Source organism: Oratosquilla oratoria, chromosome 16 (assembly GCF_046742065.1).
Source record: "Oratosquilla oratoria isolate Oo_2021 chromosome 16, ASM4674206v1, whole genome shotgun sequence".
Taxonomy (NCBI): Eukaryota; Metazoa; Arthropoda; class Malacostraca; order Stomatopoda; family Squillidae; genus Oratosquilla; species Oratosquilla oratoria.
The window spans coordinates 15,917,565-15,942,564 of NC_134792.1; the positions used below are offsets into that span (position 1 = coordinate 15,917,565).

Consider the following 25,000-nt stretch of genomic DNA (forward strand, 5'->3'; position numbering starts at 1 on the left):
TCTTCTTCTTCTTCGTGTTCTTTCTTCTTCTTCTTCTTCTTCTTCTTCTTCTTCTTCTTCTTCTTCATCGTCTTCTTCTTCGTCTTCTTCTTCGTCTTCTTCTTCGTCTTCTTCTTTTTCTTCTTCTTCTTTTTCTTCTTCTTTTCTTCTTCTTCTTCTTCTTTTCTTCTTCTTCTTTTTCTTCTTCTTCTTCTTCTTCTTTTTCTTCTTCTTCTTCTTCTTCTTCTTCTTCTTCTTATCATGTTTGCTTCAGATGTCTCCAAAAGCTAAACAAAATCATCAGGTGACATGTGAATCAAAGTATTGTATACAAAATAGTATCGAAAGGGTAAATCGTTGTAGAAGTATTTTGATTTTCCTCGACTGAATCAAATCACTTGGCGGCAGCTAGAAAAAAATATTGTTTCCAGGTCCGGAGTGATGATGGACAGAAAGGAGGAGGAGGAGGGGGAGGAGGAACTGGAGAGGTCACCACCAACAAAACGAAACCGAACAATGGCGTGACTACCCATTCATGGTCGAAACTACTCTCGAACCCTTCAGCGACTCACTCTGAGGAGACGATGAGCCTTCTGCAGGTTATCCTTCAGGTGGGTACTCCGACATCTCTGCAGGTGGGCCCTCCGGCAGATAAACATTCCTTCAAGTCTTATGATGTAGACAGAACCAATTCTGCCAGTTGCGTTGGCATGTAGTAGTTTCCAGTCACTGAAATTCAAGACAGCAATTAGGGTTATAACAAATTCCTCAGTTTTTAACTCTTAATGCTTCTCTTTGCACATACACACGAAATAAATGCAATATACGCAAGTTTCTTCCCAACCATCTGTAGTCGAAAAGATGATCAACAACGGTTCTGATTGTCTTTGCAGGACGGTCTCCTGGACTCTATACTCCCTTATCTAGTGTCGACTCTGAACCTGGCTACAGTTCCTCCCCTGACCCCCATCGCCTCCCCCGCCGCCGCGACGGCCTCCTACACCCCAAGTGGTGTGTCCACAACACCCAAGACGCAGGGGACGGCGGCGGCAGTAGTTTCCCCTTCGTCTTCAACATCCAGTGGGTCGACGGACGCGAATGCTGGGGCGTACAGGTAAGGTGGTGGAAGCCACTGCGCTTCATGATGCCGAGCGGCAAGTTAGTATAAATGTGTTCATATATCTTAGAAGCCTATTTGAATTAAGATACCTCAATTCACCACCCTCTCTAGGTCATTTGAACAATGCTGTTACATACCATCAATCGCTAGAGTTGATATTGTGTCTATATATTTAAGAAACCTGGTTTTTGAGTGAAAGGCTATTTCTGTCCAGTTATTTGTATTAGTTAACCCTTAACTTCCCAAGCAGATGAATTTATCACTTTAAAGTATCTTCGGCCTGGCTACGAACGCCCAACAGTTTCATTCAGTACTGAGAAACCTCCCTGCTTCGTATAAATGATTAAGGTTTGCGTTCTATGTAGCGTCAGGCGATTTCATTCAGCACAGAAGGACCTCTGTTAAGTGAGGTGGGTTGATATTAATCTAACTTTACAAACAGAGAGCGCCGTCGAAGCCCGACTCCCAGTGCCATTCCCAGCAGAACAGCGACTCTCGGCAGAACAGCTACTTCCAGCAGAACATCTGTCATCACTGCTACCAACAGCACCACAGCAGCCACAAACACGCCAAGTAGCAGCGACAATAACAGAACTTCGACGTCCTCATCTTCGTCGAGCTCCCCTTCTTCGACTTCGACCGTGAAGAAGGAGGACTCTCTTCCCTCGACAGCTCGGTCCTTGAAGAATCTGGCTACTCCTCCTGCGTCGTGCAACATGCCTTATTCCTCTTCCAACCCGTCTTCTTCGTCTTCCTCTTCCCTTCCAACTTCAGGGACATCCACTGTCAAGACGACTCAGGACCTCAGGTGATTAGTCTTTTAGATCGAACGACCTCAAGTTAGTTACCTGATCCATTGAACAACATCAGCTGGCTCTTCGAACTAACGACCTCAAATGAATTAGTTATTAAATCAATCTAACGACATCCGTTGTTTGTTTAATTCAGTAACCTCGGATTAAAAGATCTATTCAATTTAACTTCAAGTGAGTTACCTGTTAAATTTGACGACCTCAGTTGTCTGCTCAATTAAACGACTTGAGATTAACTATTTGTTAACTACCTGATCGTTTGATCTCTTCATTTGAAAACCAGCCCTCCCATTGTCATCCACGTATGCGACGAGGCCAGAGGACTTCGGCAGGACTTCAGCTGTCCACGAGATCTCCTCATCCGTAAGATCGGCTACTTCGCAGACGTCACGGCAGGTGAGTGGGACTTGATCTCCTCCTCCTCCTCCTCAGCATTACGTTCTTCCTTTCTCAACAGCACGCAAGACAGGTACATTTGCTTGCTGTGACACATCGTCTCTATTTGCCTGCCAGTCCCAACCTCCTCTGTCGGGGAGACATTTTTCATTTTGATTTGGACAAGCTGGACTTTAATGGCAAAATTCAACGAATAGAGGAATAAATGAATAAATAAATGAATATATAAGCAAATAAAAGAAATATATAAATGAATAAATATATCAATAAATAATTAAACAAATAGATAAATAGATAAATATATAAATAAATAAATAAATAGATAAATAAATAAATAAATAAATAAGTAAATAGATAAACAAATAAATGAAAAATAAATGAATATGTAAATATGTAAATAAATAATCAAATAAATAAAACAAATAAATAAATTAATCAATAGATAACTAGGTAAATAAACAAGCTGGATTTTGAAGGCAAAATTAAATCAATAGGTAAATAAAAGAATATACAAGTAAATAAATAAGCACATAGATAAATAAATAAATTAATAAATGAATGAAGAAATAAATAAATGAATAGATAACTAGGTAAATAAACAAAAGGTAAATAAATAGATAGATAAGCTAATAGACAGCTAAATAGAAAAAATATGAAAAATAACCCCTTGTATATAATTCTACTTTCGCATTTTAAATTCTCTTACGCTAACAGTGTGGTAAGGTCATATGACAACTGCAAATCCGGCTTATATATTCTAATGGCTTATTTTGTGGTGCACTATATTTTTCAAACAATTGTTGGTTATGGTATCTTTATTAATTTGCATGCACATTATATATATACATATATATATATATATATATATATATATATATATTTATATATATATATGTATGTATACACACACACACACACACACAAACACACACACACACATACACATACATACGCGCACACATACATATATATATATATATATATGTGTGTGTGTGTGTGTGTGTGTGTGTGTGTGTATACATATATATGTATATATATACATATGTATATATATATATATATATATATATATATATATATATATATATATATATATGTTCATGAAGGTGAAAAAAGAAGTCACGGGTCTAGTTCCGAGTTTCTGAGTTTATTCCTGACCGATTTCGTTTGCGAAACCGGTCAAGAATAAACTCAGAAACCCGCAACTAGACCCGTGAAATCTTTTTCCACCTTTATCAACTTGTCACAATGTCCCAGCATATATTCATATATATATATATATATATATATATATATATATGTATATATATATATATATATATATATATATATAATATATATGCTGCTCTTTGGATTTTTTCTAATTTTCTAATGTTTTCTTATGTTATGTTATGTGTGTGTGTGTGTGTGTGTGTGTGTGTGTGTGTGTGTGTGTGTGTGTGTGTGTGTGTGTGTGTGTGTGTGTGTGTGTGTGTGCGTGTGCGTGTATGTTGATTGATTGGTTTATCTTTAATTTCAGGCCAGCGCTTGGAAGACGTAGATATTTCTGTACATTGTGACGTCAGCATTTTCGAGTGGCTTCTGTGCTGGGTCAAGCAAGGTCAGACGGAAGATCACACGCCTCCACGACTAGGTCAGCTATCTAATATTTCAGTCTCATTTTGTCGTAACATGTTTCCATTTTTCCTAAATCTGGCTTTCTAGTTACAGGACTATGATTTTAGAGTTCACAGTATTATGCTAAGTTTAATCAATTGCTTTGATCCTACTGTGAAGGGGGGGGAAGCCTTTGGTATATGTATGTATGTATGTAAATTTGTTATTTCAAAATGTCAACATAGTTTTTACGGTTTGAATGAGCATTTAAACATGGCAATCCTCGCCCGTAGACTAATGTTCGGACTCTATTGTATCTACTGTAGATTTAAATATATTTACGTATATGTTTAGTTTTGATAATTTTGTACTTAGTTATATATATTTTTATGTTAAATATGTTGTTATTTATAATCAAAACATAGCAATTGTCATTCAGTGCATTGTTGTGACGATTAGGTTGAACTATATCAATGAGGACCACCAATCCAGTAATGACTAAAGTAGTGACCCCAATAAAGAGAATTCAGCCTAACCCATGCAATATCAGAATCATTAAAATATTTTGTAGTTGTTGTATTCATAAACTTTTTTCACAAATATATATACATATATATTGATAGATTGTTTAAGACAAATGAGAGAGTGATAGGTGGGGAAGGGTAAACGAAGATGGGCTAAGAATACATTTATTGTTCTTACGTTTCGGTTATTATAACCTTCCTCAGAGAACTTGTTATAGAACATCTTGGTCACAACATTTATACCCGTAGTGGGGGAACTTGTGAAGCTTCGAGTGTCAGGTTTTTTCTAGCGCATTAATTATTAAGAGACTGGCTGCTTTAGATAGGCATATAAATCCTTCTCTGTTGTTATTATTTTCTTGGACGTTTATATGTGCAGCTTCAACTGTCTTTCTCATCTTCTTTTGTAATCCTTTGTGTAAAATTTCAACTTTACTCCATTCGGGAAGGTTGTTGCATATTTCGAGGTGGCGGACCAGGGAGTTGGACGTTCTGTGTGCTTTTAAATCATTCCTATGTTCGTTTATCCTCTTTTCGATTCCTCGACCTGATTCACCGATGTAAGCCGAGGGGCAGCCACTACATGGAATGCGGTAGATCACACTGAGGTCGTTGTTGTCATTAGTGTGGTTTTTAAACATTTTACCTATTTTATTGCATGATACCTTGGCGATGTTTATGCCACCTTTCAGTAAATATCTATCAATAATTTCGGTTTTATCAGAATTAGGTACAGTAATGAAATGCGGTGTGACTAGGTTTTTTTGTTACTGTATGGTCATTTGATCCGGACGCTTGGTCGTTTGGTCCGCTGGTCTGGGCGTTCGATTTATCGTGGATTTTTCTAGCTTTGCCTTCTGTTTTGGTTATCAGGCCGCCTGGATATTTTAATTCTTTAAAAGTTTTTCTGATAAAAGACAACTCGTCTTCAAGGAGTTCACTGCTGCATATACGGTAGGCTCGAAGAAAGAAGCCTATAAGGACACCAGTTTTAGTTCGTTTACTGTGGGCTGAGAAAAAGTGAACAAAGTCATCTTTATTAGTAGGCTTTCTGTACACTGAAAACCTAAGATGATTAGAGCCTCTGTGTATTAGTGTATCTAAAAAGGGGAGTTTGCAGTCTTTCTCTTTTTCAACTGTGAACTGGATGTCTTCATGAACTGCGTTAAGCCCTCTCATTTTGTTTTCAATGTTGGTGTCTTTTGGTGTTATTACGAGTATATCATCCACGTATTTCAGCCAAGTGGTACCTCTACCCATGATGTTAATATATTTATCATTTTCCAATACCTCCATAAACAAACAAGCAAGAATAGCCGAAAGTGGGCTTCCCATTGCGAGGCCTTTTGTTTGTTTAAACTCAGCGTTGTTAAAAACAAAATATCCATATTTAACACACATTGAAATTAATTTGAGGTAATCAGATTTTGGTACTGGGAGGGTGTTATCATCTATATCATTAGTCACCTTTTTAAGCGCTTCTAGTGCATTATTAATAGATACGTTAGTAAATAAGGCTGTTATGTCATAGCTAATTAATTTCTTGTTTATTACATTCACATTCTCAAGCCTTCGGATTAAGTCAGATGAGTTTCTTAAGTGTGCCCCACTAATGGAACCCATGGTGTTAGATAAGGGTTTTGCCAAGCATTTGGCTAGTCTATGAGGAGCACTCCCGATCCCTGATGTTATGGGTCTCATAGGGATACCCATCTTGTGCACTTTGGGTAGACCATGCATTTTGTTTTTTTTTGGCGCTTCTTCTAGTAGGCCTAGAAGCTTTTTACCTCTGGGGGATTTACGTAATATTTTTCTTGCTTCCGCGTTAAATTTAGAAAAATCCACGATAAATCGAACGCCCAGACCAGCGGACCAAACGACCAAGCGTCCGGATCAAATGACCATACAATAACAAAAAACCTAGTCACACCGCATTTCATTACTTTACCTAATTCTGATAAAACCGAAATTATTGATAGACATTTACTGAAAGGTGGCATAAACATCGCCAAGATATCATGCAATAAAATAGGTAAAATGTTTAAAAACCACACTAATGACAACAACGACCTCAGTGTGATCTACCGCATTCCATGTAGTGGCTGCCCCTCGGCTTACATCGGTGAATCAGGTCGAGGAATCGAAAAGAGGATAAACGAACATAGGAATGATTTAAAAGCACACAGAACGTCCAACTCCCTGGTCCGCCACCTCGAAATATGCAACAACCTTCCCGAATGGAGTAAAGTTGAAATTTTACACAAAGGATTACAAAAGAAGATGAGAAAGACAGTTGAAGCTGCACATATAAACGTCCAAGAAAATAATAACGACAGAGAAGGATTTATATGCCTATCTAAAGCAGCCAGTCTCTTAATAATTAATGCGCTAGAAAAAACCTGACACTCGAAGCTTCACAAGTTCCCCCACTACGGGTATAAATGTTGTGACCAAGATGTTCTATAACAAGTTCTCTGAGGAAGGTTATAATAACCGAAACGTAAGAACAATAAATGTATTCTTAGCCCATCTTCGTTTACCCTTCCCCACCTATCACTTTCTCATACATATATATATACATATATATATATATATATATACATACATACATATATATATATATATATATATATATATATATATATATATATATGGATGATGGAGAACATAAACACAGGGGAAGGCTCGGAACCCTAAACACTCTAACGTTTCGTTCGCGTAGAACTTCTTCAGAGAGTGTATGTAGAACTGCAGTTGAAGTTTATGTACTAAATCTAATTATCTTTTCGGACACTTGGGAAAGGTCGTTTTTCTGGCGTGTTTTAGAATTAAAATACTAGTTTCTTTAGCTAAATTGATAAACCCTCCTCGATGATTCGATGAATTATTAGTTGAAATATATGCTGATTCAACAATTCTTCTAGTGAATTTATCAAAACCTTTATGTAGCACTTCAGCTTCTCTCCAGTTTGGTAAATGATCGAATTTTTCCGCATGAACTACTAAAGAATTAGATGTCCTATGTGCTTTTATGTCATTTTTATGTTCATAAATTCTTTTTTCTAATCCTCTTGACGATTCGCCAAAATAAGCCATTGAGCAACTATTGCATGGGATTTTGTATACGACGCTGTTTTCGGAATTGGTTCTCTTTTCAGAAGTCTTTATTAAATCACCTATCCTCTTGTTAGTTATTTTAGCTATGTTTATACCTGATTTTTTGGTTCGCGTAGAACCAGGTATAAACATAGCTAAAATAACTAACAAGAGGATAGGTGATTTAATAAAGACTTCTGAAAAGAGAACCAATTCCGAAAACAGCGTCGTATACAAAATCCCATGCAATAGTTGCTCAATGGCTTATTTTGGCGAATCGTCAAGAGGATTAGAAAAAAGAATTTATGAACATAAAAATAACATAAAAGCACATAGGACATCTAATTCTTTAGTAGTTCATGCGGAAAAATTCGATCATTTACCAAACTGGAGAGAAGCTGAAGTGCTACATAAAGGTTTTGATAAATTCACTAGAAGAATTGTTGAATCAGCATATATTTCAACTAATAATTCATCGAATCATCGAGGAGGGTTTATCAATTTAGCTAAAGAAACTAGTATTTTAATTCTAAAACACGCCAGAAAAACGACCTTTCCCAAGTGTCCGAAAAGATAATTAGATTTAGTACATAAACTTCAACTGCAGTTCTACATACACTCTCTGAAGAAGTTCTACGCGAACGAAACGTTAGAGTGTTTAGGGTTCCGAGCCTTCCCCTGTGTTTATGTTCTCCATCATCCAAATAATTTGTCTAAAATACTTATCACATATATATATATATATATATATATATATATATATATATATATATATATATATACATATATATATGGATAAGTATTTTAGATAAATTATTTGGATGATGGAGAACATAAACACAGGTAATTAGATTTAGTACATAAATTTCAATTGCAGTTCTACATACACTCTCTGAAGAAGTTCTACGCGAACGAAGCGTTAGAGTGTTTAGGGTTCCGAGCCTTCCCCTGTGTGTATGTTCTCCATCATCCAAATAATATATGTATATATATATATATATATATATATATATATATATATATATATATATATATTTATTTATATATATATTTATATATATATGTATATAGAAATGTATTAGATATTCATTGCAAGGAATGAGAGGAGGTGTGTTGGCGGAGTAGGAAAGAGGCCTAATCTGTTTCGACATCAGATCGACTGCGACTTTTCCAGAGCCCAAGATCGCAGTATCAATCTTGATATCTGCCGACTTCCTCAAGATGAGCCCTCTGGTCGAGCAGGTCCTCCAGTACATGCATGACAACATCAATCTCATTCTCGAGGCGCAGGTCAACCTTGGGTGTCTTTCTGAGTCGTTGACGACAAGGTAAGGGGTTCAGTATCGAGGGAAAATCTTCACCCATTCTCCTGCTATCAAATAAATCTTATTTCAGTGTGATCAGAATCCTCTTAAATGGAATTAAGTTTTGTATTAGAATTTGCCCTGCGGAGGGTTGAGAAGAGAATTTCGTTCAGCTAAAGGATATTGCTTGACAACAGCAGCATGATTGGATAAAATCGGGCAGCGGCATTTGGAACCAAATACTTGAAATCCTAATAACTAGTTTTGTTTTTACCCAAGCATGGAACCACCACCCCTAGTGTTTTTACTGTAAATAAACACTGAAAATAAATACTATAAATAAATATTCGCTGTTGAGAATCTCTAGTTATCGGAAGATTTCCAATGTTGAGAATTTTCTCGATTTGATTTCGAATTTTTTTCTCTTTTTACTTTTAGGTTGTCGCGCCTCTTCACGCACTGGGAGCTGGAGAATATCAGGGATCGGCGAGACAAAATCCAGAACAAAATTTACGCGCGCTTCGTTCAGACGCTCTGCGATTTCCTCCCAAGTCCCACGCGGGGCATTTACAAAACAGCAGCTCTCCTCTACAGGCAAGAGGGTCTAGTAGTCACCTCTCTCTCTCTCTCTCTCTCTCTCTCTCTCTCTCTCTCTCTCTCTCAAGTTCTGTATTTTAGAATTTTTCATTCATATTCTCAGAGCAGAATAAAATCGTCTAGCGCGAGTTGGCATATGTTAACAAAGTCATGAAATATAGTGAAAAGGTTGAGACCACGAGGTATTGAAATAGCAGACACGGTCAATGGATTTTGATATTTATGGAGTAAGTTTCCCGTTTTTTTTCTCACAACAACTTATTTTTCCTCTACCTTCTCACAAAAATTAGCTTCCCGTTTTCTTTTTCAGAAAAAATCCCGTTTTTTCTTGTAAAGACTCAGATCCCCGTTTTTCATCTCACAAGAACCTAGTTTCTAATTTGAAGGAAAACATGAAGCTAAATCTTGTGAGATTTAGCTTCATGTTTTCCATCTCATAAAAAAATCCCTTCTTGTAAGGATTTAATTCCTCGTTTTCTTTCTCACAAGAACTAATCTTTCCATTTTCCTTCTCCGGTGGTAGATGCTGCGAGTGCGGCCAACTAGTGACGAAGAGCGTGGAGAGATTGGTAGCCTGTCTCCCGACCAACACCCACATCACCAACAGGGGGCTTGTCTACTACACGCATTCCAGGTGGTGCACCAAGACTCAAGACGTAAAAAAAAAAAAAAAAAAAAAAAAAAAAAAAGATATATATATATATATATATATATACATACATACATACATATATATATATATATATATATATATATATATATATATATATATATATATATATATATATATTTAGATTTAACCCACAGTCGAATAAACAAAGCAAAAGAAACATACGATCTGCATATTTCGACTACAACTGTGGTCCTCTTCATCTGCTGAAGAGGACCACACGTGTGGTCGAAATATACAGAGCGTTTGTTTCTTTTGCCTTGTTTATCCGACTGGGGGTTAAATTGAAAAATTTTAAGAATGTGCTACGACATTTTGGTTTTGTGAATATATATATATGTATATATATATATATATATATATATATATATATAATGATAATAATAATAGTAATAATAATAATAATAATAATAATAACAATAATAATAACAATAATAATGATAATAACAATAATGAAAATAATAATAATAATAATAATAATAATAGTAGTAGTAATAATAATAATAATAATAATAATAATAATAATAATAATAATAATAATAATAATAATAATAATAATAATAATAATGATAATAATAATAATAATAATAATAATAATAATAATAATAATAATAATAATAATAATAATAATAATAATAATAATAATAATAATAATAATAATAATAATAATAATAATAATAATAATAACAACAACAACAACAACAACAACAACAACAACAGCTAATAAAGACAAAAGCAAAGAAAGTGTGGGGTTTGCAACTCATGAGGTGATCACTGGTGAGAAATGTAGTAACACATTTGTAAATCGCAGCTAACACTACAGTCGGACGAAAGAAATAGTTGAGTAAGCGAAACTGCATATTTCGATTGCTAACTGCAATCCTCTTCAGTAGTGAGGAAGTGATGATGAAAATTTTTGTTGTTAAATTTGCTCACCAGATGTCTCTGGCGTCGTGTTGCTCTCAACTTTGTTTACCATTGTATGCGGGTGATAGACTAATAATGAGCACAACTATTCAAGAAATAGAGAAAGACAGAAATTTTAGTTGAAGCAAGTAGAAAGATGTGTTAAAATAAATAAAAAATTAGTATAATAATCTATAACATGAAGGAAAAGCCAAATGAAATAGCAGGCATCTAAGTAAAAAACAACACAAATTACTCAGAAGTGATAATGGTAGATAAGGAAAAAATATTGAAGAGACAGAAAAAGAAAATGATAGAGAAAAAAATGCAGATACTAACGAATATGACATATTCAGTAATTATTAAAAGCTGCAATAAGATGTTAATAGGGAAGATACATTGGAAAATCGCAGATATTACCAGCAGTACTGTATGTCAGCAACATGATAAGTTTCTCAGAAGAAGAGATAGAACAAATGCAGAATATTGAAAAAGGGGTATGCAGTATGCAGTAACATCCTCGGAGCACCTAAATACGCAGCCTTTGGCATTCGTAAGGAGAGATAGGCATATCAACTATGAGGATGAGAATAGTAGAAGGAAGATTAAAATACATAAACAGTGTATTCGACAGAGACAATGAATTGATAAAAAAACATATAGAAATATATAAAAAAGGACTGAAAATGTAAATGGAACAAAACCACACAGAAATACATGAATGAAAATGAAGTAATACCACAAGAGCTAAAAAAAAAATGGAAGCAAAAAAAAAATAATAGAATGAAAACAAAAGACCACAGAAAGGGAAAGAAGAAATAGGAAACAAGAAGACTCTGAAGATATACAAAGAATGGAAGGAAGAAATATAAGAAGAAATATGCCATGATAATTGACCAGGGGCAGTCACGTGGTACCGGGTAAGGGGCAACTGCCTGCCACTTCGGAGGAGAACGTAACAGTAGAGAGAGGAGGGGAAATGAAAATTGTGTAACAAAGATGATGAGGGAGACGTGTTACACTTCTTAATTCACTGCTAGGGACTAACACAAGAGAAGATTTAAAAAAAGGAGGTAATAACAATGATGAAATAATTGCAAGGATATACGTATTTAAGAAAGCAGACATTCATGATAAAAAAAACACAAACTGTGGAAAAAAAGAGAAAAAATTATGAATAAAGCAGAGGGAGAAAACTGAGCATAGACGACATAAACAAGCAAAGAAAACAAAACAAAAACGAAGGGTGTTATAAATAGTTACGGTAGTAAATAAAATATCGCATACAGAGGTGCGGAGCAGCTACAAAGGCAAAACACTCCGAACCTGAATTTGAACTCAGGATTTTTTTTTACCCAGATTTTGATTTTTTTATGTCGTCTCTAAGGCACACCTCTGTAGCAAAGGGGTTATATCGTAATTATCCTGATGTCAACATATATGAAAATATATCCAATATATCTGCATTTTTTATTTGTCCATTTCACTTACAATGATAATATAATAAATAGAATGGTATATTTTTCCTCTTTGCAGAGACCCAAGCTGGTGCCTGACGGAACACGTTCGAATCCTCAAACTGGAACTGAAGACCTGGAGACTCGTCTACTGGAGGCTATGGGGCCAGGTTCGCATGTGCGATGTCATCGTGTGAAGGGTTGGGCTGGGCTGGGCTGGGGGAGGGTGGCGCCAGAAGCTTAAGGCGAATTTAGGTGTTGCAATGTGCAGGCCTTTGATTTCCGGCAAGATAAGCGTTTGAGGTGTGTTTGGTGCCATTGAAGATAAGTACCCAGAGTGTTTATTTGTTCACAGGGATTCATTTCAGATGCTCAGAGGAGTTCAAGTGTATAAAAGATAGGACGCCTACGTTAAAGGTTCAGATCTTATAATGTTTCATTTATATTTATCTACTAATTTGTGTATCTGTCTATTCAACTATTCTTATTTATCAATTCACTTACGTATGGTTATACACATATATGTATGAATATTAATCACGAAGAAACCACACCTCCACCCACATCTCCACCCACACATCCCCTCACCTCTGACTCCGCCCTGCGTGACGGGTCGTCCTGTTTTAACTCTGCCTGTTCCCCTTCTACTCACATCTCATTGTACTTATGTCTCTGCAAATTCTTGTAATCTGTACTTTCCTGAAGAGGGCTATAGCTATTAACCGAAATATAGAAGTTACACATTCTTCTAAAGTTTTTTTTATTCCGACTATGGGTTCTTCGTGATTATTATCTACAAATGTGCTACAACATTTTGTCTAAGTGACGTATGAATATATATATATATATATATATATATATATATATATATATGTATATATGTGTGTGTGTATTTACCTAGTTGTATTTGCCTAGTTGTATTTTACGGGAAGGGGAGCTATGCTCGTGGAATCCCGTCTTCATATCTCATTTTATCTAAACTATTTTTAAATTCATGTATTGTTTTTGCATACACCACTTTCTCATCTAACTTGTTCCAACTGTCTATTACTCTGTGAGGAAAGCTGTTCTTTTTCAAATCTCTTCTATAGCTGTCTTTTTTTATTTTCTTTCCGTGTCCTCTTGTATTTCTGTCATCCCATTTTATCAGATTCTCTCTATCAGTAATTTCTATGCCTTTCATGATTCTGTAAATAGCTATCAAATCTCCTCTCTCTCTTCTTTGCTCTAGTGTCTGTAGTTCGAGTTTTTCTAGTCTCTCTTCATATGATAGTTTTGAGAGTGTTGGTGCCAATTTTGTAATTGCTCTTTGTATTCTTTCAAGTTTTTTATACATTTTTTTGTACTTGGTGACCATATCGTTGCTGCATATTCCAATCTTGGTCTTATCAGGGTGATTAGTATTTTCTTCACCATTTCTTCATCCAGGTATGTAAATGCAACTTTGATTGTTCTTATTAAATTATAAGTTTCTCCAAAAATCTTATTTATATGTTTCTCAGGTGACATATTATTCATAACAATGACTCCCAGGTCCTTCTCATTTTTTACTTTTTTTATTCCTTCTTCTCCCAGTTTATATGCTCCTGTTATTCTGTTTTTGCTTTTTCCAAATTCCATTATACTACACTTTTTTGTGTTGAGCTCCATCTCCCACTTCCTACTCCATTCCTGTACTTTATTTATATCTCTCTGTAGTGATTCACAATCTTCTTCAGTTTCCACTCTTTTCAGTAGTTTTGCATAATCTGCAAAGAAGCTCATATAGCTTTCAATTCCTTCATCCATATAATTGATATATATAGCAAACATTATTGGGGCCAGAACTGTTCCCTGCGGAACACCGCTTATTACTTCATCCCATTTTGAGTGCTGGTTTCTTATCACTACTCTCATTTTTCTTTCTTGCAAAAAGTCTTCCATCCAATTTAGTAGTTTTCCCTGTATTCCTCCTTCAGTTTCTAATTTCTTAAGCAACTTCTTATGTGGTACTTTGTCAAAAGCTTTCTTTAGGTCTAGAAATGCACAGTCCGCCCATCCATCTCTTTCTTGTATTATATCTATTAGTCTTGAATAGAAACATATTTAATTGGTGACGCATGATCGTCCTTGTCTGAATCCAAATTGCCTTGGATTTAACACTTTGTTTTTTTTCTAAATATTTTACCCATCTACTTTTGATAATTCTTTCACAAATTTTTGCTATTGTACTTGTTAGAGAGACTGGTCTATAGATGGTAGGTTCTTCTTTATTTCCTCCTTTATATATAGGTACTATATTTGCTTTTTTCCAATCTTCTGGAACTTTTCCTTCTTTCAAGGAACTGTTTAGTATGCTATGTATTTTGTCTGCCAGTTCATTCCTGCATTCTTTCAGTATCCAGTTTGCTATTTCATCTGGTCCATGCGATTTTCTAACATCAAGATGACTCAATTGTGTTAATATTTCATTCTTTGTTACTTCTATTTCTTCCATAGGGGGGACTTTCTCTTTCCATTCGTTCTCTTCAGGTTGTATGTTCTCCCTTGTAAACACTGATTTAAAATGTTTGTTCATAATTTCCGCCATTTCCATTTACTCAGTGTTTTCAACTCCCTCTTGTCTTAATTTCTCCAAGTCTTGTTTGTTTTTCAGTTTATTGTTTACGAATCTGTAGAATAGTTTTGGTTGATCTTTACACTTTTCTATGATATCTCTTTCATATTTTCTCTTTTCCTCTCTGCACGTTTGTACATATTCATTTCTATAACAGGTATATATTTTCCATTTTTCAGGTCTTCTGTCTTTTTTCCATCTGGTCCAGGTTTTGTCTCTTTTGTCTTTTAACTCCCTACAACTTTTGTTGTACCAGCATTTTACATATTCTTTTTCTTGTTTTTGTCTTGGGACATACTTTTCCACTCCTTTTTTGTAAATTTTTGTCAAAATATTCCATTTCTCTTCTACTGTTGTTTCTTCTTTGTATATTTCTTCCCATTTTTCCTTTTGAAAGAATTCTCTTATTTTATCAAAGTTTGTTTTTTCATACATCATTCTTCCTTTTCTATATTGTTCATTTCTTTTCATATATTTTTCTTCATTAAGTTCCAGTTCAATCAATATGTGGTCACTTTTACTTATTGGTGTTTTATATTCAATTTTGTCCACTATTCTAGGTTCAGATGTAATTATTAGGTCTAGTCTCGATGGTTCTTCTTCATTTCTATACCTAGTGTTCTCCTGTATCCATTGTGTCATTGTATGGTCAGTAACCATCTCAAGTAGAGCGTTTCCCCATGAGCCATCTCCACCCTTTACTGTCATTTCTTCCCAGCAGATTTCTTTGCAATTAAAGTCGCCCATCATAACTATTCTTCCTCCATCTTCCATTATTTTATTTAATGTTATCTTTGTGTCCTCTAACATACTTTTATGTTCACTCTCCTCCCATGAGGCTGTTTTCGGAGGCACATAATTTATCACAAACTTTCTGCTCTTCTTATCTCTGTCTTCCACTTCTATCATAATCATCTCTACTGTATTCTTTCCATATATGACACCCCTCACGTTTATATCCTTTTTAGTCAGGAACATAACTCCACCCCCTTGCTTTTTCTCTCTGTTTCTAATCCAATAATTGTATGCATCATGTCCTACACTGTTGGGTGGTAGTGGGCCTTTTAATTTTGTTTCTACAATTCCCATTATGTCCGGTTCTTTTTCCTTCAAATAATCATTCAGCTCATTCAATCCTGTTATTAATCCATCTATATTTGTGTAAGACACTCTTAGTTTTCTGCCACTTCCATTGTGTTCTCTGTTTCCCTTTTGTTTTTCGCTTGTATGTCGAACTGTCTTAGTTTCATATTCACTACTCTCCAATAGAATCTCTCTTTTTCTGACTCCGTTCTGCTCTCGTTTTTTTTTCTTAGCTTCAAGTCTTTTCTGCTTTTCTTCCTCTCTTTCCTCTTTATTCATTTCCCTTTTTATCCATACCTTTTTATATTGTTCACTTGTTGCTAGTTTCCCTGTTTTGGATAAGATATTCTCTGCCGTCGTTTGTGACCTGAATTTAATCTTAATTGGTCTGGTCTTATCTTTACTATACTTTCCGAGCCTGAATTTTTCCTCAATTTCCTTCATAATTTCTGGTTCATCTTCCTGAACTAATTTTAGTAAACTGCTTACTTTTTCATTTTCCTCATTGGTTCTTGAGGTTCTATCTGGGTTATGTTTCTCTTCCATTCCTAATATAATTATACATTTCTTTTTATCAGCTAAGTCTCTTACTATATTCGCCTTCTGTCTCATCACTTTGATAACTGAGTCTTCAGTTTGTTCTCTCATTTGCTGTTTAATTATGTCAGTAAATGCTACTTTACTGTTTTCTTGAATTGCCTTCCATCCCTCTCTGTTTTCTTTATTATTCATCTTTAACTCTTCATTCTCCTTTTTTACTTCTTTTAACTGTCTTTTTAGGTCTTCTATTTCCTTAGTTAAGTTTTTGTTCGCCTTCTCTAGTTCTTCCAATTTTTCAATCCTCTGTACAATGTTGTTAACATGACCGAACCTACACTCCAAGTCCTCGATCATCTTATCGACCTTCTCTTCTAGTCTTGTCAGTCGGGGGGGGGGGGTTGTGTCCCCCCCACCCTCTTTAAATCCCTGGAAAATATTCTCATCACTTTCTACTGTATTGCTCTTATCTATACTTCTAATCTTTACATTTTTATTAGACATTTCGTCGTCACTCAGCTGGTCGGGGGGCCGTTTGTTTACCTTTCGCCTGTCTGCCTGGGCCAAGTCTTCTCCTTCCACATTTCCTTCCATTTCCCCAGCAATCCCTCCCCTTCTCCTCTTTCCCTACTTTCCCACTACCCCACGAGCAATTTCCCCCCCACCCTGTAAATACAATAGGCACTTCCTTTGTTTTGGGATCCACGAAACTTCAATTTTCTTCAGAACGTCTTCTAAGCCGTCCGTTCGTTGAAGTGTGTGTGTGTGTGTGTGTGTGTGTGTGTGTGTTTGTGTGTGTGTGTGTGTGTGTGTGTGTGTGTGTTTGTGTGTGTGTATACATATGTATAAATATGTATATGTATATATATATGTGTATATATATATATATATATATATGTATGTATGTATGTATGTATATGAATATACATTGTTCTCTCATGTACCTCGCCAGACCATGTTTTTCTTTTATTCCATATACCACAATACATTTTTTCCTATCTACTGTATCTCTGACCCAATTTGCTTTTCAATAATTAATTGGATTAATTGTGTCTTTTGCATTTTCCTGCATTTGTTGTTGAACTATTTCTTTGAAAGCAATTTCTTTATTGTCAATGTTTTCCTTCATTTTCTTAATCTTTTGGATACTTTCCTCACCTAAGTTCTCTTCGATTTTTTGTCGTTTCTTGTATCTTGTTGTTTACCTCTTTTTTTTACGTTGTCACCATTGGTAGGATAATTAATTCTCTTCTTTTCATTTTCACTCCTCAGCTCTCTTATATAATTTTTCATTTCCTTAATGTCTTTCTTAGATCCAAGTTAGTTTTCCTCAGGTCAGAAATTTCAATGTTTGCTTGCGCTAAGCAGTCCATTAGTCCAACAATTTCGTTCCTTAAGTCCATAATTTCATTTTCCCAGCATATCCTATTTTTGCTAATTTCCCTCTCTATCTCTAAGATTCGACTTGAACTCCTCCTTTCGTACTTACTGAATCCTGAAAAGCATCGTCGTGATATTCCCTCGTGGTTGCAGGAGTCTCGCAAAGATTGTTTACATCGTGGTTCGGCATGACGCCACTAGATGACTCTGGTTTTAAGTTGTCGTTCGAGTCAGACTTTTCGTTATTTTAATTCTTTTTTTTTTTTTTTTTTTTTTTTGCTAATTACGTCTTAATACATTTAGCTAGCCCCTTTTACCCCATCCATCCATCTCATCCTAGGACGCCCCCTCATGTTCATTCCTTCCACCTCTGCCTTCCACACTTCTTTTACTAATCTTTCTTCACTCTTTCTTTCCATGTGTCCAAACCATCCTAATACTCTTTCATCAACCCTATCTCCCAACTCCCTTTCCACCCCTGTTCTCCTCCTCACCTCCTCATTTCTCACTCTAGTCTAATAACCCCTATGATACTTCTTACTCATTTCATCTCAAATACATTCAAACTCCTTCTCTTTTCCTCTCTTATATCCCATGTTTCTGCCCCGTACAGTGTTGTTGGCACAATCACTCTTTCATACAATCTCCTCCTAGCATCCATTCCCAAATGTCTATTTCTCGTTACACTTTTTAATCCACCAGGGCATTTACTCGCTTCTCTCAACCTACATTCTACCTGCACCTCCACTTCTCCCTTTCCTGCCACATTCGCGCCCAAGTTTCTAAAATTATCCACTTCCTCCAGTCTCTCTCCCTTAATATTCACTTCCAGTCTGCTGCCACTTTCTCCCCTTGTACATCTCATCACCTTACTTTTACCCACATTTATCTTCAACTTCCTTCTTTCGCACACCTTTCCAAACTCTGTCACTAACATCCACAATCCTTCCTCTGATCCTGCCTTAAGTGCAGTGTCGTCAGCAAACAAAAGCTGGCTTATCTCCCACTTTTCTTCATTTTCTTTAACCATCTCCAACCCCTGACTCACTACCCTTGCATTTACCTCTCACACCACCCCCTCCATTTATAAATTGAACAACCAGGGCGACATAACACATCCCTGACGAAGTCCCACCTTTACCTCAAACCACTCATTCTCTCTATTTCTAATCCTGACACAAGCTCTACTACTCTCGTAAAAACTCCTGATTATTCTTAAAAGCTTTCCTCCTATCCCGTATATCTGCAATACCTCCCAAGTTCCTTCCTATCTACCCTGTCATAACCCTTTTCCAAATCCATAAAAGCCCAAAATACATCCTAACCTTTTCCTATAGCTTTCTCACATATCTGTCTTACCACGAAAATCTGACCTACACAACCCCTACCTGTCCTAAACCCACACTGTTCCTCACCAATTACTCCCTCTGTTCCTCTCCTCATTCAAGAACCTCCCATAAGCCTTTCCAACTACACATATACATATACATGTACATATACATGTACATATACATATATACATACTTGTGTATTTTGGGAGCAGGTTCTCTTTTAAACATGTTTGATTGAATACGACAGCATTCTGGAAGTTGTTGATTTTCTTTCTTGTGTTTTCTATTTTTCTAATTATATTCCTCCCTTGGATAGGTTATGCCCACCCTATCCAAGGGAAGAATATAATTAGAAAATATATACATACATATACATATTCGTATACATATACATATACATATACATATACATATACATATACATATACATATACATATACATATACATATACATATACATATACATGCATATACACTGAATGGTTCCCTGTGATCAATTAATATTTTTTTTCAACCACAATTCCCTTTAATTCCATGCCATCGCAGTCGAGACTGAAGAATCGCGCGATGGAGGCATCCGTTGGAAATTGGAACCTGGACGATCCGAGGATTCGAACCCAGCTATCCCGTAGCAAAGTTACAGTGACTTAAACCAATACGCTATCTTGATAGCGTATTGGTTTAAGTCGCTGTAACTTTGTTACGGGATAGCTGGGTTCGAATCCTCGGCTCGTCCACGTTTCAATTTCCAACGGATGCCTCCATCGAGCGATTCTTCAGTCTCGACTGCGATGGCATGGAATTAAAAGTGATATTTAGATTGAAAAAAGATATACATATACATATACATATACATATACATATACATATACATATACATATACATATATATATGCATATGCATATGCATATACATATACATATACATATGCATATGCATATACATATACATATACATATACATATACATATACATATACATATACATATACATATACATATACATATACATATACATATACATATACATATACATATACATATACATATACATATACATATACATATACATATACATATACTTATACACACACATATACATACACATATACATATACATATACATATACATATACATATACTCATACATATACATATACATATATATATATATATATATATATATATATATATATACATATACATACATGTACAAGTATTTCTTGTTTTGTGTGTGTTCTTTATGTGCAAATTCGCAAAGATGCGACATTAAAAATATTATAATTAGAATTGTGCGATCTGTTCGCTAAGATGCGATTTGCCCCAACCACATTTCAGTGCGCCAGATGCGTAGTTCCGCTGCCTGCCGACAGGCGGCCGCTCCCGCTCCCAGTTCAATGTTTACAGCCCTCTCGTGTGTTTGCAGTCACAGCCAGTCCAGCCAGTTTACTCATTCGTCAAAATGGCCCCAAAACGTCCTTCATCTTCTCCTGGAACCAGCAGCGGCCCTCCAGCTATGAAAATACAGCGCAAGTCACTCACTCTGGCTAAGAAAATGGAAATTTTGAGCCGGTATGACCAAGGACAAAAAACTTCGATCATATCCCATGCCTTGGGATTGGGGGAGAGCACACTGCGGCGCATCCGAGACAATGTGAGAAGTGAGGGAGCATCGTGTTGAGTGTTAATGGGTGCTTTATTTACACTTTATTTACACATTAGTGTTACTTATAGGTTTAGAACGATACATTTTTAGAACATGTTCACTTTATTAGTCAAATAAATGTGTTTTTCGTTCAAAAAATGGAAGTTATTTGGGCCAAAACCCGCATCCCCCCTATTATCCATTGTTTCTTATGGGGAAAATATGTTTTTTTTTGTGCGATTTCAGTTTGTGCGAAGCCTGTAGGAACCCATATCTCGCACAAAACGAGAACTACCTGTACATATACATATACATATACACATACACATACACGTACATATACATATACATATACATATACATATACATATACATATACATACACATATACATATACAGTACATATATACATATATACATATACATATACATATACATATACATATACATATACATATACATATACATATACATATATATATATATATATATATATATATATATATATATATACATATATATGTCGCAGGTACACTTCTTGCCTTGCTCAACATGTGGTGCCGTCTTCCCGGGTTGCGAAATGAAGATGTGTCGCTACCATCGACTCGACCCGCCCTTTCTCGAAAGCCAGGATGGCATGGGCACCTCCTCTGCCTCCCCCACCTCCTCTTCTGGCTTTCAGGGTGATATCTATCCCTGCTGTGGCGCTAAAGCCCTCAGGTTCTCCGCTCTGCCGACGAGAAACGTAAGACTCTACACTCTGTTCACCCCAGGTTCTAGATAAAAACGATATGACGCCTCGATTTTCGAAAGTCGACTAGTTCGAAATAAATGTATGACTGCGTGTTATTATTTCTCAGCGCCATAGCTCGAGGTAACTTGTTTAGGATATTAGATTCGTTATTTGTGGAGTCATGTCGTTAATTTCTTGCCTGAAGTGAACTGTCCAGTTCTTGTTACCTTGGTTTATACAATTATATTTTACGATTCATTGTTGCAGTGCTTCTTCGTGGTTTAGTGTCGGGGGTTCAGTGCCTCCCCCCCTTCTTGGGTTCGGCAGAGGTTTCCTAGGGAGGAGACTGAAATAAAGTACTTACTATTAGATGTTAAATTATCTTATTCAGTGTTGAAAAGATACCCTGAAGGTTCAGAAACAGCACTGCATAAACGAGGGATCTATAGACATACAACAGGTAGAGAACTATTATCTGGTCAACAAAAAGTACAACCTATAGGCAATTTACTCAAAGACTCTCAGTCGATCCCAGCCTTTTCGGCTGGCAACCCTGCTCACCCTTCGCTACGATGCAACTCACGAACTTTTTCATATCTACATGTTTCAATTTCCGATCTGAGTGTCACGCTTCTGACCATATACGTTAGTACAACCGTATTTAAAGACTCTAGAAGGTAATGAATATAAGATGATGAAAGCCGTAAACAAATCGAGATCGAAAAACCATGAGTGGTATGTGCTTAAGTCATGTTCAATTTTGACTCATGAGATTGATTGAGGTGGAGGGAGGGAGGGAACAAGACGCTGTGCTTCCCCTCACCCATCCAGTATCAAAAGATAATCATATAAACCTTTCATTTTCTCTTTTATGTTTCACTTTATGGGATATATGAAAGCAGAGTCATATTCATGATTATTTTATATCACAGAAAACATGTTAAATTTTACAACCAGCCTTATAATGACTGGACACAGCGATAATTAGTAAAATGCTGTATAAACATTAAAATTATATTCCTTATCTTATACACGCTTTAATTACTTTTTTGCACTATCGAGATGGAAAGCTTTGAAATAGGTGAACAAGGACTGCTTCATCCCTAGATGTACATGAAATTCGTGTAACTCGTATAGTCACTGAGCTAAGTGAAGAAATATGAAAATATTTTAAGGATGCCTCAGGTTTCAGGCAGCTCAGCGGGGGAAGGGTGAGCAGGGCTGCCAACCGAAAACGCGGGATCGACTGAGATCCTTTGTATGAATTGCCTATAATGCGTGATAAATATAGCATTACATTCTCAATCCCAAGATAAAAAAGGCTTAGGATATATCTCTATTCTGGCTACTGCTAGGTTGTTTCAGTCACCTCCGTGGCACCCCTTTCTGCAGTAGTGAAAGGGATTTACACTTATCCTATCGTTTTCCACGTTCTTCCAGGGTTGCCAGATGTGCGACCACACGGTTCAGCTGAGCCTACGCGAAGAGGAGCCTTGGGGCCCCGTCTCGCGCATCTACGATGACCTCCTCACCTTCCAGATCCTCACCTGCCTCGAACCGCCGGCAGAGATCAAACCCGAGAGGAGGGTGAGTACAGAACGAAGATCAGGGTCTTCTGACGACGATGGTTCCTGATAGGAGTTGGGGGACAAAGAAAACGCTCGTGCCAAGTTAGGCATGTTTTTCACTCATAACTGGGAAGGTCACTGAAGGCGTTCAAATTTGATGGATGAAGTTAAATGGAATTCACAATTTTTAGCCCACTTTTTCCTTCCTTCCATATTAATGATATTGATATCATTTCGTGGTTGTAACCATTTCAGCGGCAATTAATTTATTTTTCCATTAAGTTGTTTGCTTTGGATTACAATGACTAATCAAGACGTGGAGAGAATAAATTTCAGATATACATGAAGTTGCATGGAAGATGAAAAAAGAACCCATATATATGAGATTTTATATATGAGTTTTACTGTAGAGTGTATACTTTCATGGAATGTTAGTATACAAGAACATAAAAATGAAGCAGACTGCAAGAGAACATAAGGCCTACACTAGGCAGCTCCGTATCCATCACCACCTGTCATCCCCATCCATAAAGTTGTCTAATCGTTTCTTAAAACAACTGATAGTTTCAGCGCTTACAACATCGTTACTAAGTTTATTCCATTCGTCGACCACCCTATTAGAAAACCAATTCTAGCCTATCTCCTTTTTAAATCTAAATTTGTCCAGTTTATATCCATTACTGCGAGTCCTGCCCTGTTGTTTTAATATGATGACCTTATTTGCACCACCCTTGTTAAAGCCTTTGATCCACTTGAACACCTCTATTAGATCACCCCACACTCTGCGTCTTTCCAGAGAGTGTAAGTTAAGGTGCCTAAGCCTCTCTTCGTAAGGCAAATTTCTGAGCCCATGCATCATTTTGGTCATTCTTCTCTGTACTGATTCTAGTGAATTGATGTCCATTCTGTAGGACGGAGACCAAAACTGTACCGTATAGTCAAGGATGGGTCTAACTATCGCTAGATAGAGTTTAATAATTACCTCTGCACTTCTATTCGTTACCGTCCTAGCAATGAAACCTAATGCTCTGTTAGCTTTATTCCTGGCGCTAATGCACTGTTTCCTGGTTTTAAGGTCTGGACTCACTAGAACTCCTAAGTCTCTCTCGCACTCAGTTTTCTCTGAAAGCGTGTTATCTAAGCTGTATCTATTTTCGGGGTTGTGTAGCCCTACGTTTAACACGCTACACTTAGAGATATTGAAGTTCATTTGCCATTTCACCAACCATGTGAACAATTTGTTAAGATCATCGTGCAGAATCTCTGTGTCCTCTCCTGACCTAACTAGGCGTCCTATTTTAGTGTCGTCTGCAAACTTACTAACATCACTATTTATCTCGTCGTCTAAGTCGTTTATGTACATAATGAACGACAAGGGACACAAAACCGAGCCCTGGGGAACCCCACTAGTAACATTTCCCCACCTAGATTTTACTCCATTTATGGTGACCCACTGTTTTCTGTTACTAATCCAAGCTCTAATTCATTCTAACACTTTTCCTCCTATGCCATGGGCTTTGATTTTATTTAGTAGTCTCTGGTGGGGCACCTTATAGAACGCTTTACTAAAGTCAATGTAAATAATATCGTAATTATCATTGTTATCTGACGCCTTATATACTTTAGTGTAAAAGGATAGAATATTAGTCACACATGACTTACCATTGGAG

General features: G+C 36.3%; 1 protein-coding gene across 1 annotated transcript in view; it reads left to right on the forward strand.

The window, feature by feature from the left end:
• Positions 1-25,000, forward strand: part of LOC143034094 (SANT and BTB domain regulator of class switch recombination) — a 74,010-nt gene that overhangs the window by 430 nt on the left and 48,580 nt on the right. The window contains exons 2-12 of the mRNA XM_076200038.1: positions 411-590; positions 873-1,093; positions 1,542-1,907; positions 2,195-2,307; positions 3,827-3,940; positions 8,698-8,851; positions 9,266-9,421; positions 9,948-10,058; positions 12,537-12,627; positions 21,559-21,774; positions 23,203-23,349. Coding sequence (XP_076056153.1) covers positions 411-590; positions 873-1,093; positions 1,542-1,907; positions 2,195-2,307; positions 3,827-3,940; positions 8,698-8,851; positions 9,266-9,421; positions 9,948-10,058; positions 12,537-12,627; positions 21,559-21,774; positions 23,203-23,349 — 1,869 coding nt within the window. The remainder of the gene's footprint in view (positions 1-410; positions 591-872; positions 1,094-1,541; positions 1,908-2,194; positions 2,308-3,826; positions 3,941-8,697; positions 8,852-9,265; positions 9,422-9,947; positions 10,059-12,536; positions 12,628-21,558; positions 21,775-23,202; positions 23,350-25,000) is intronic.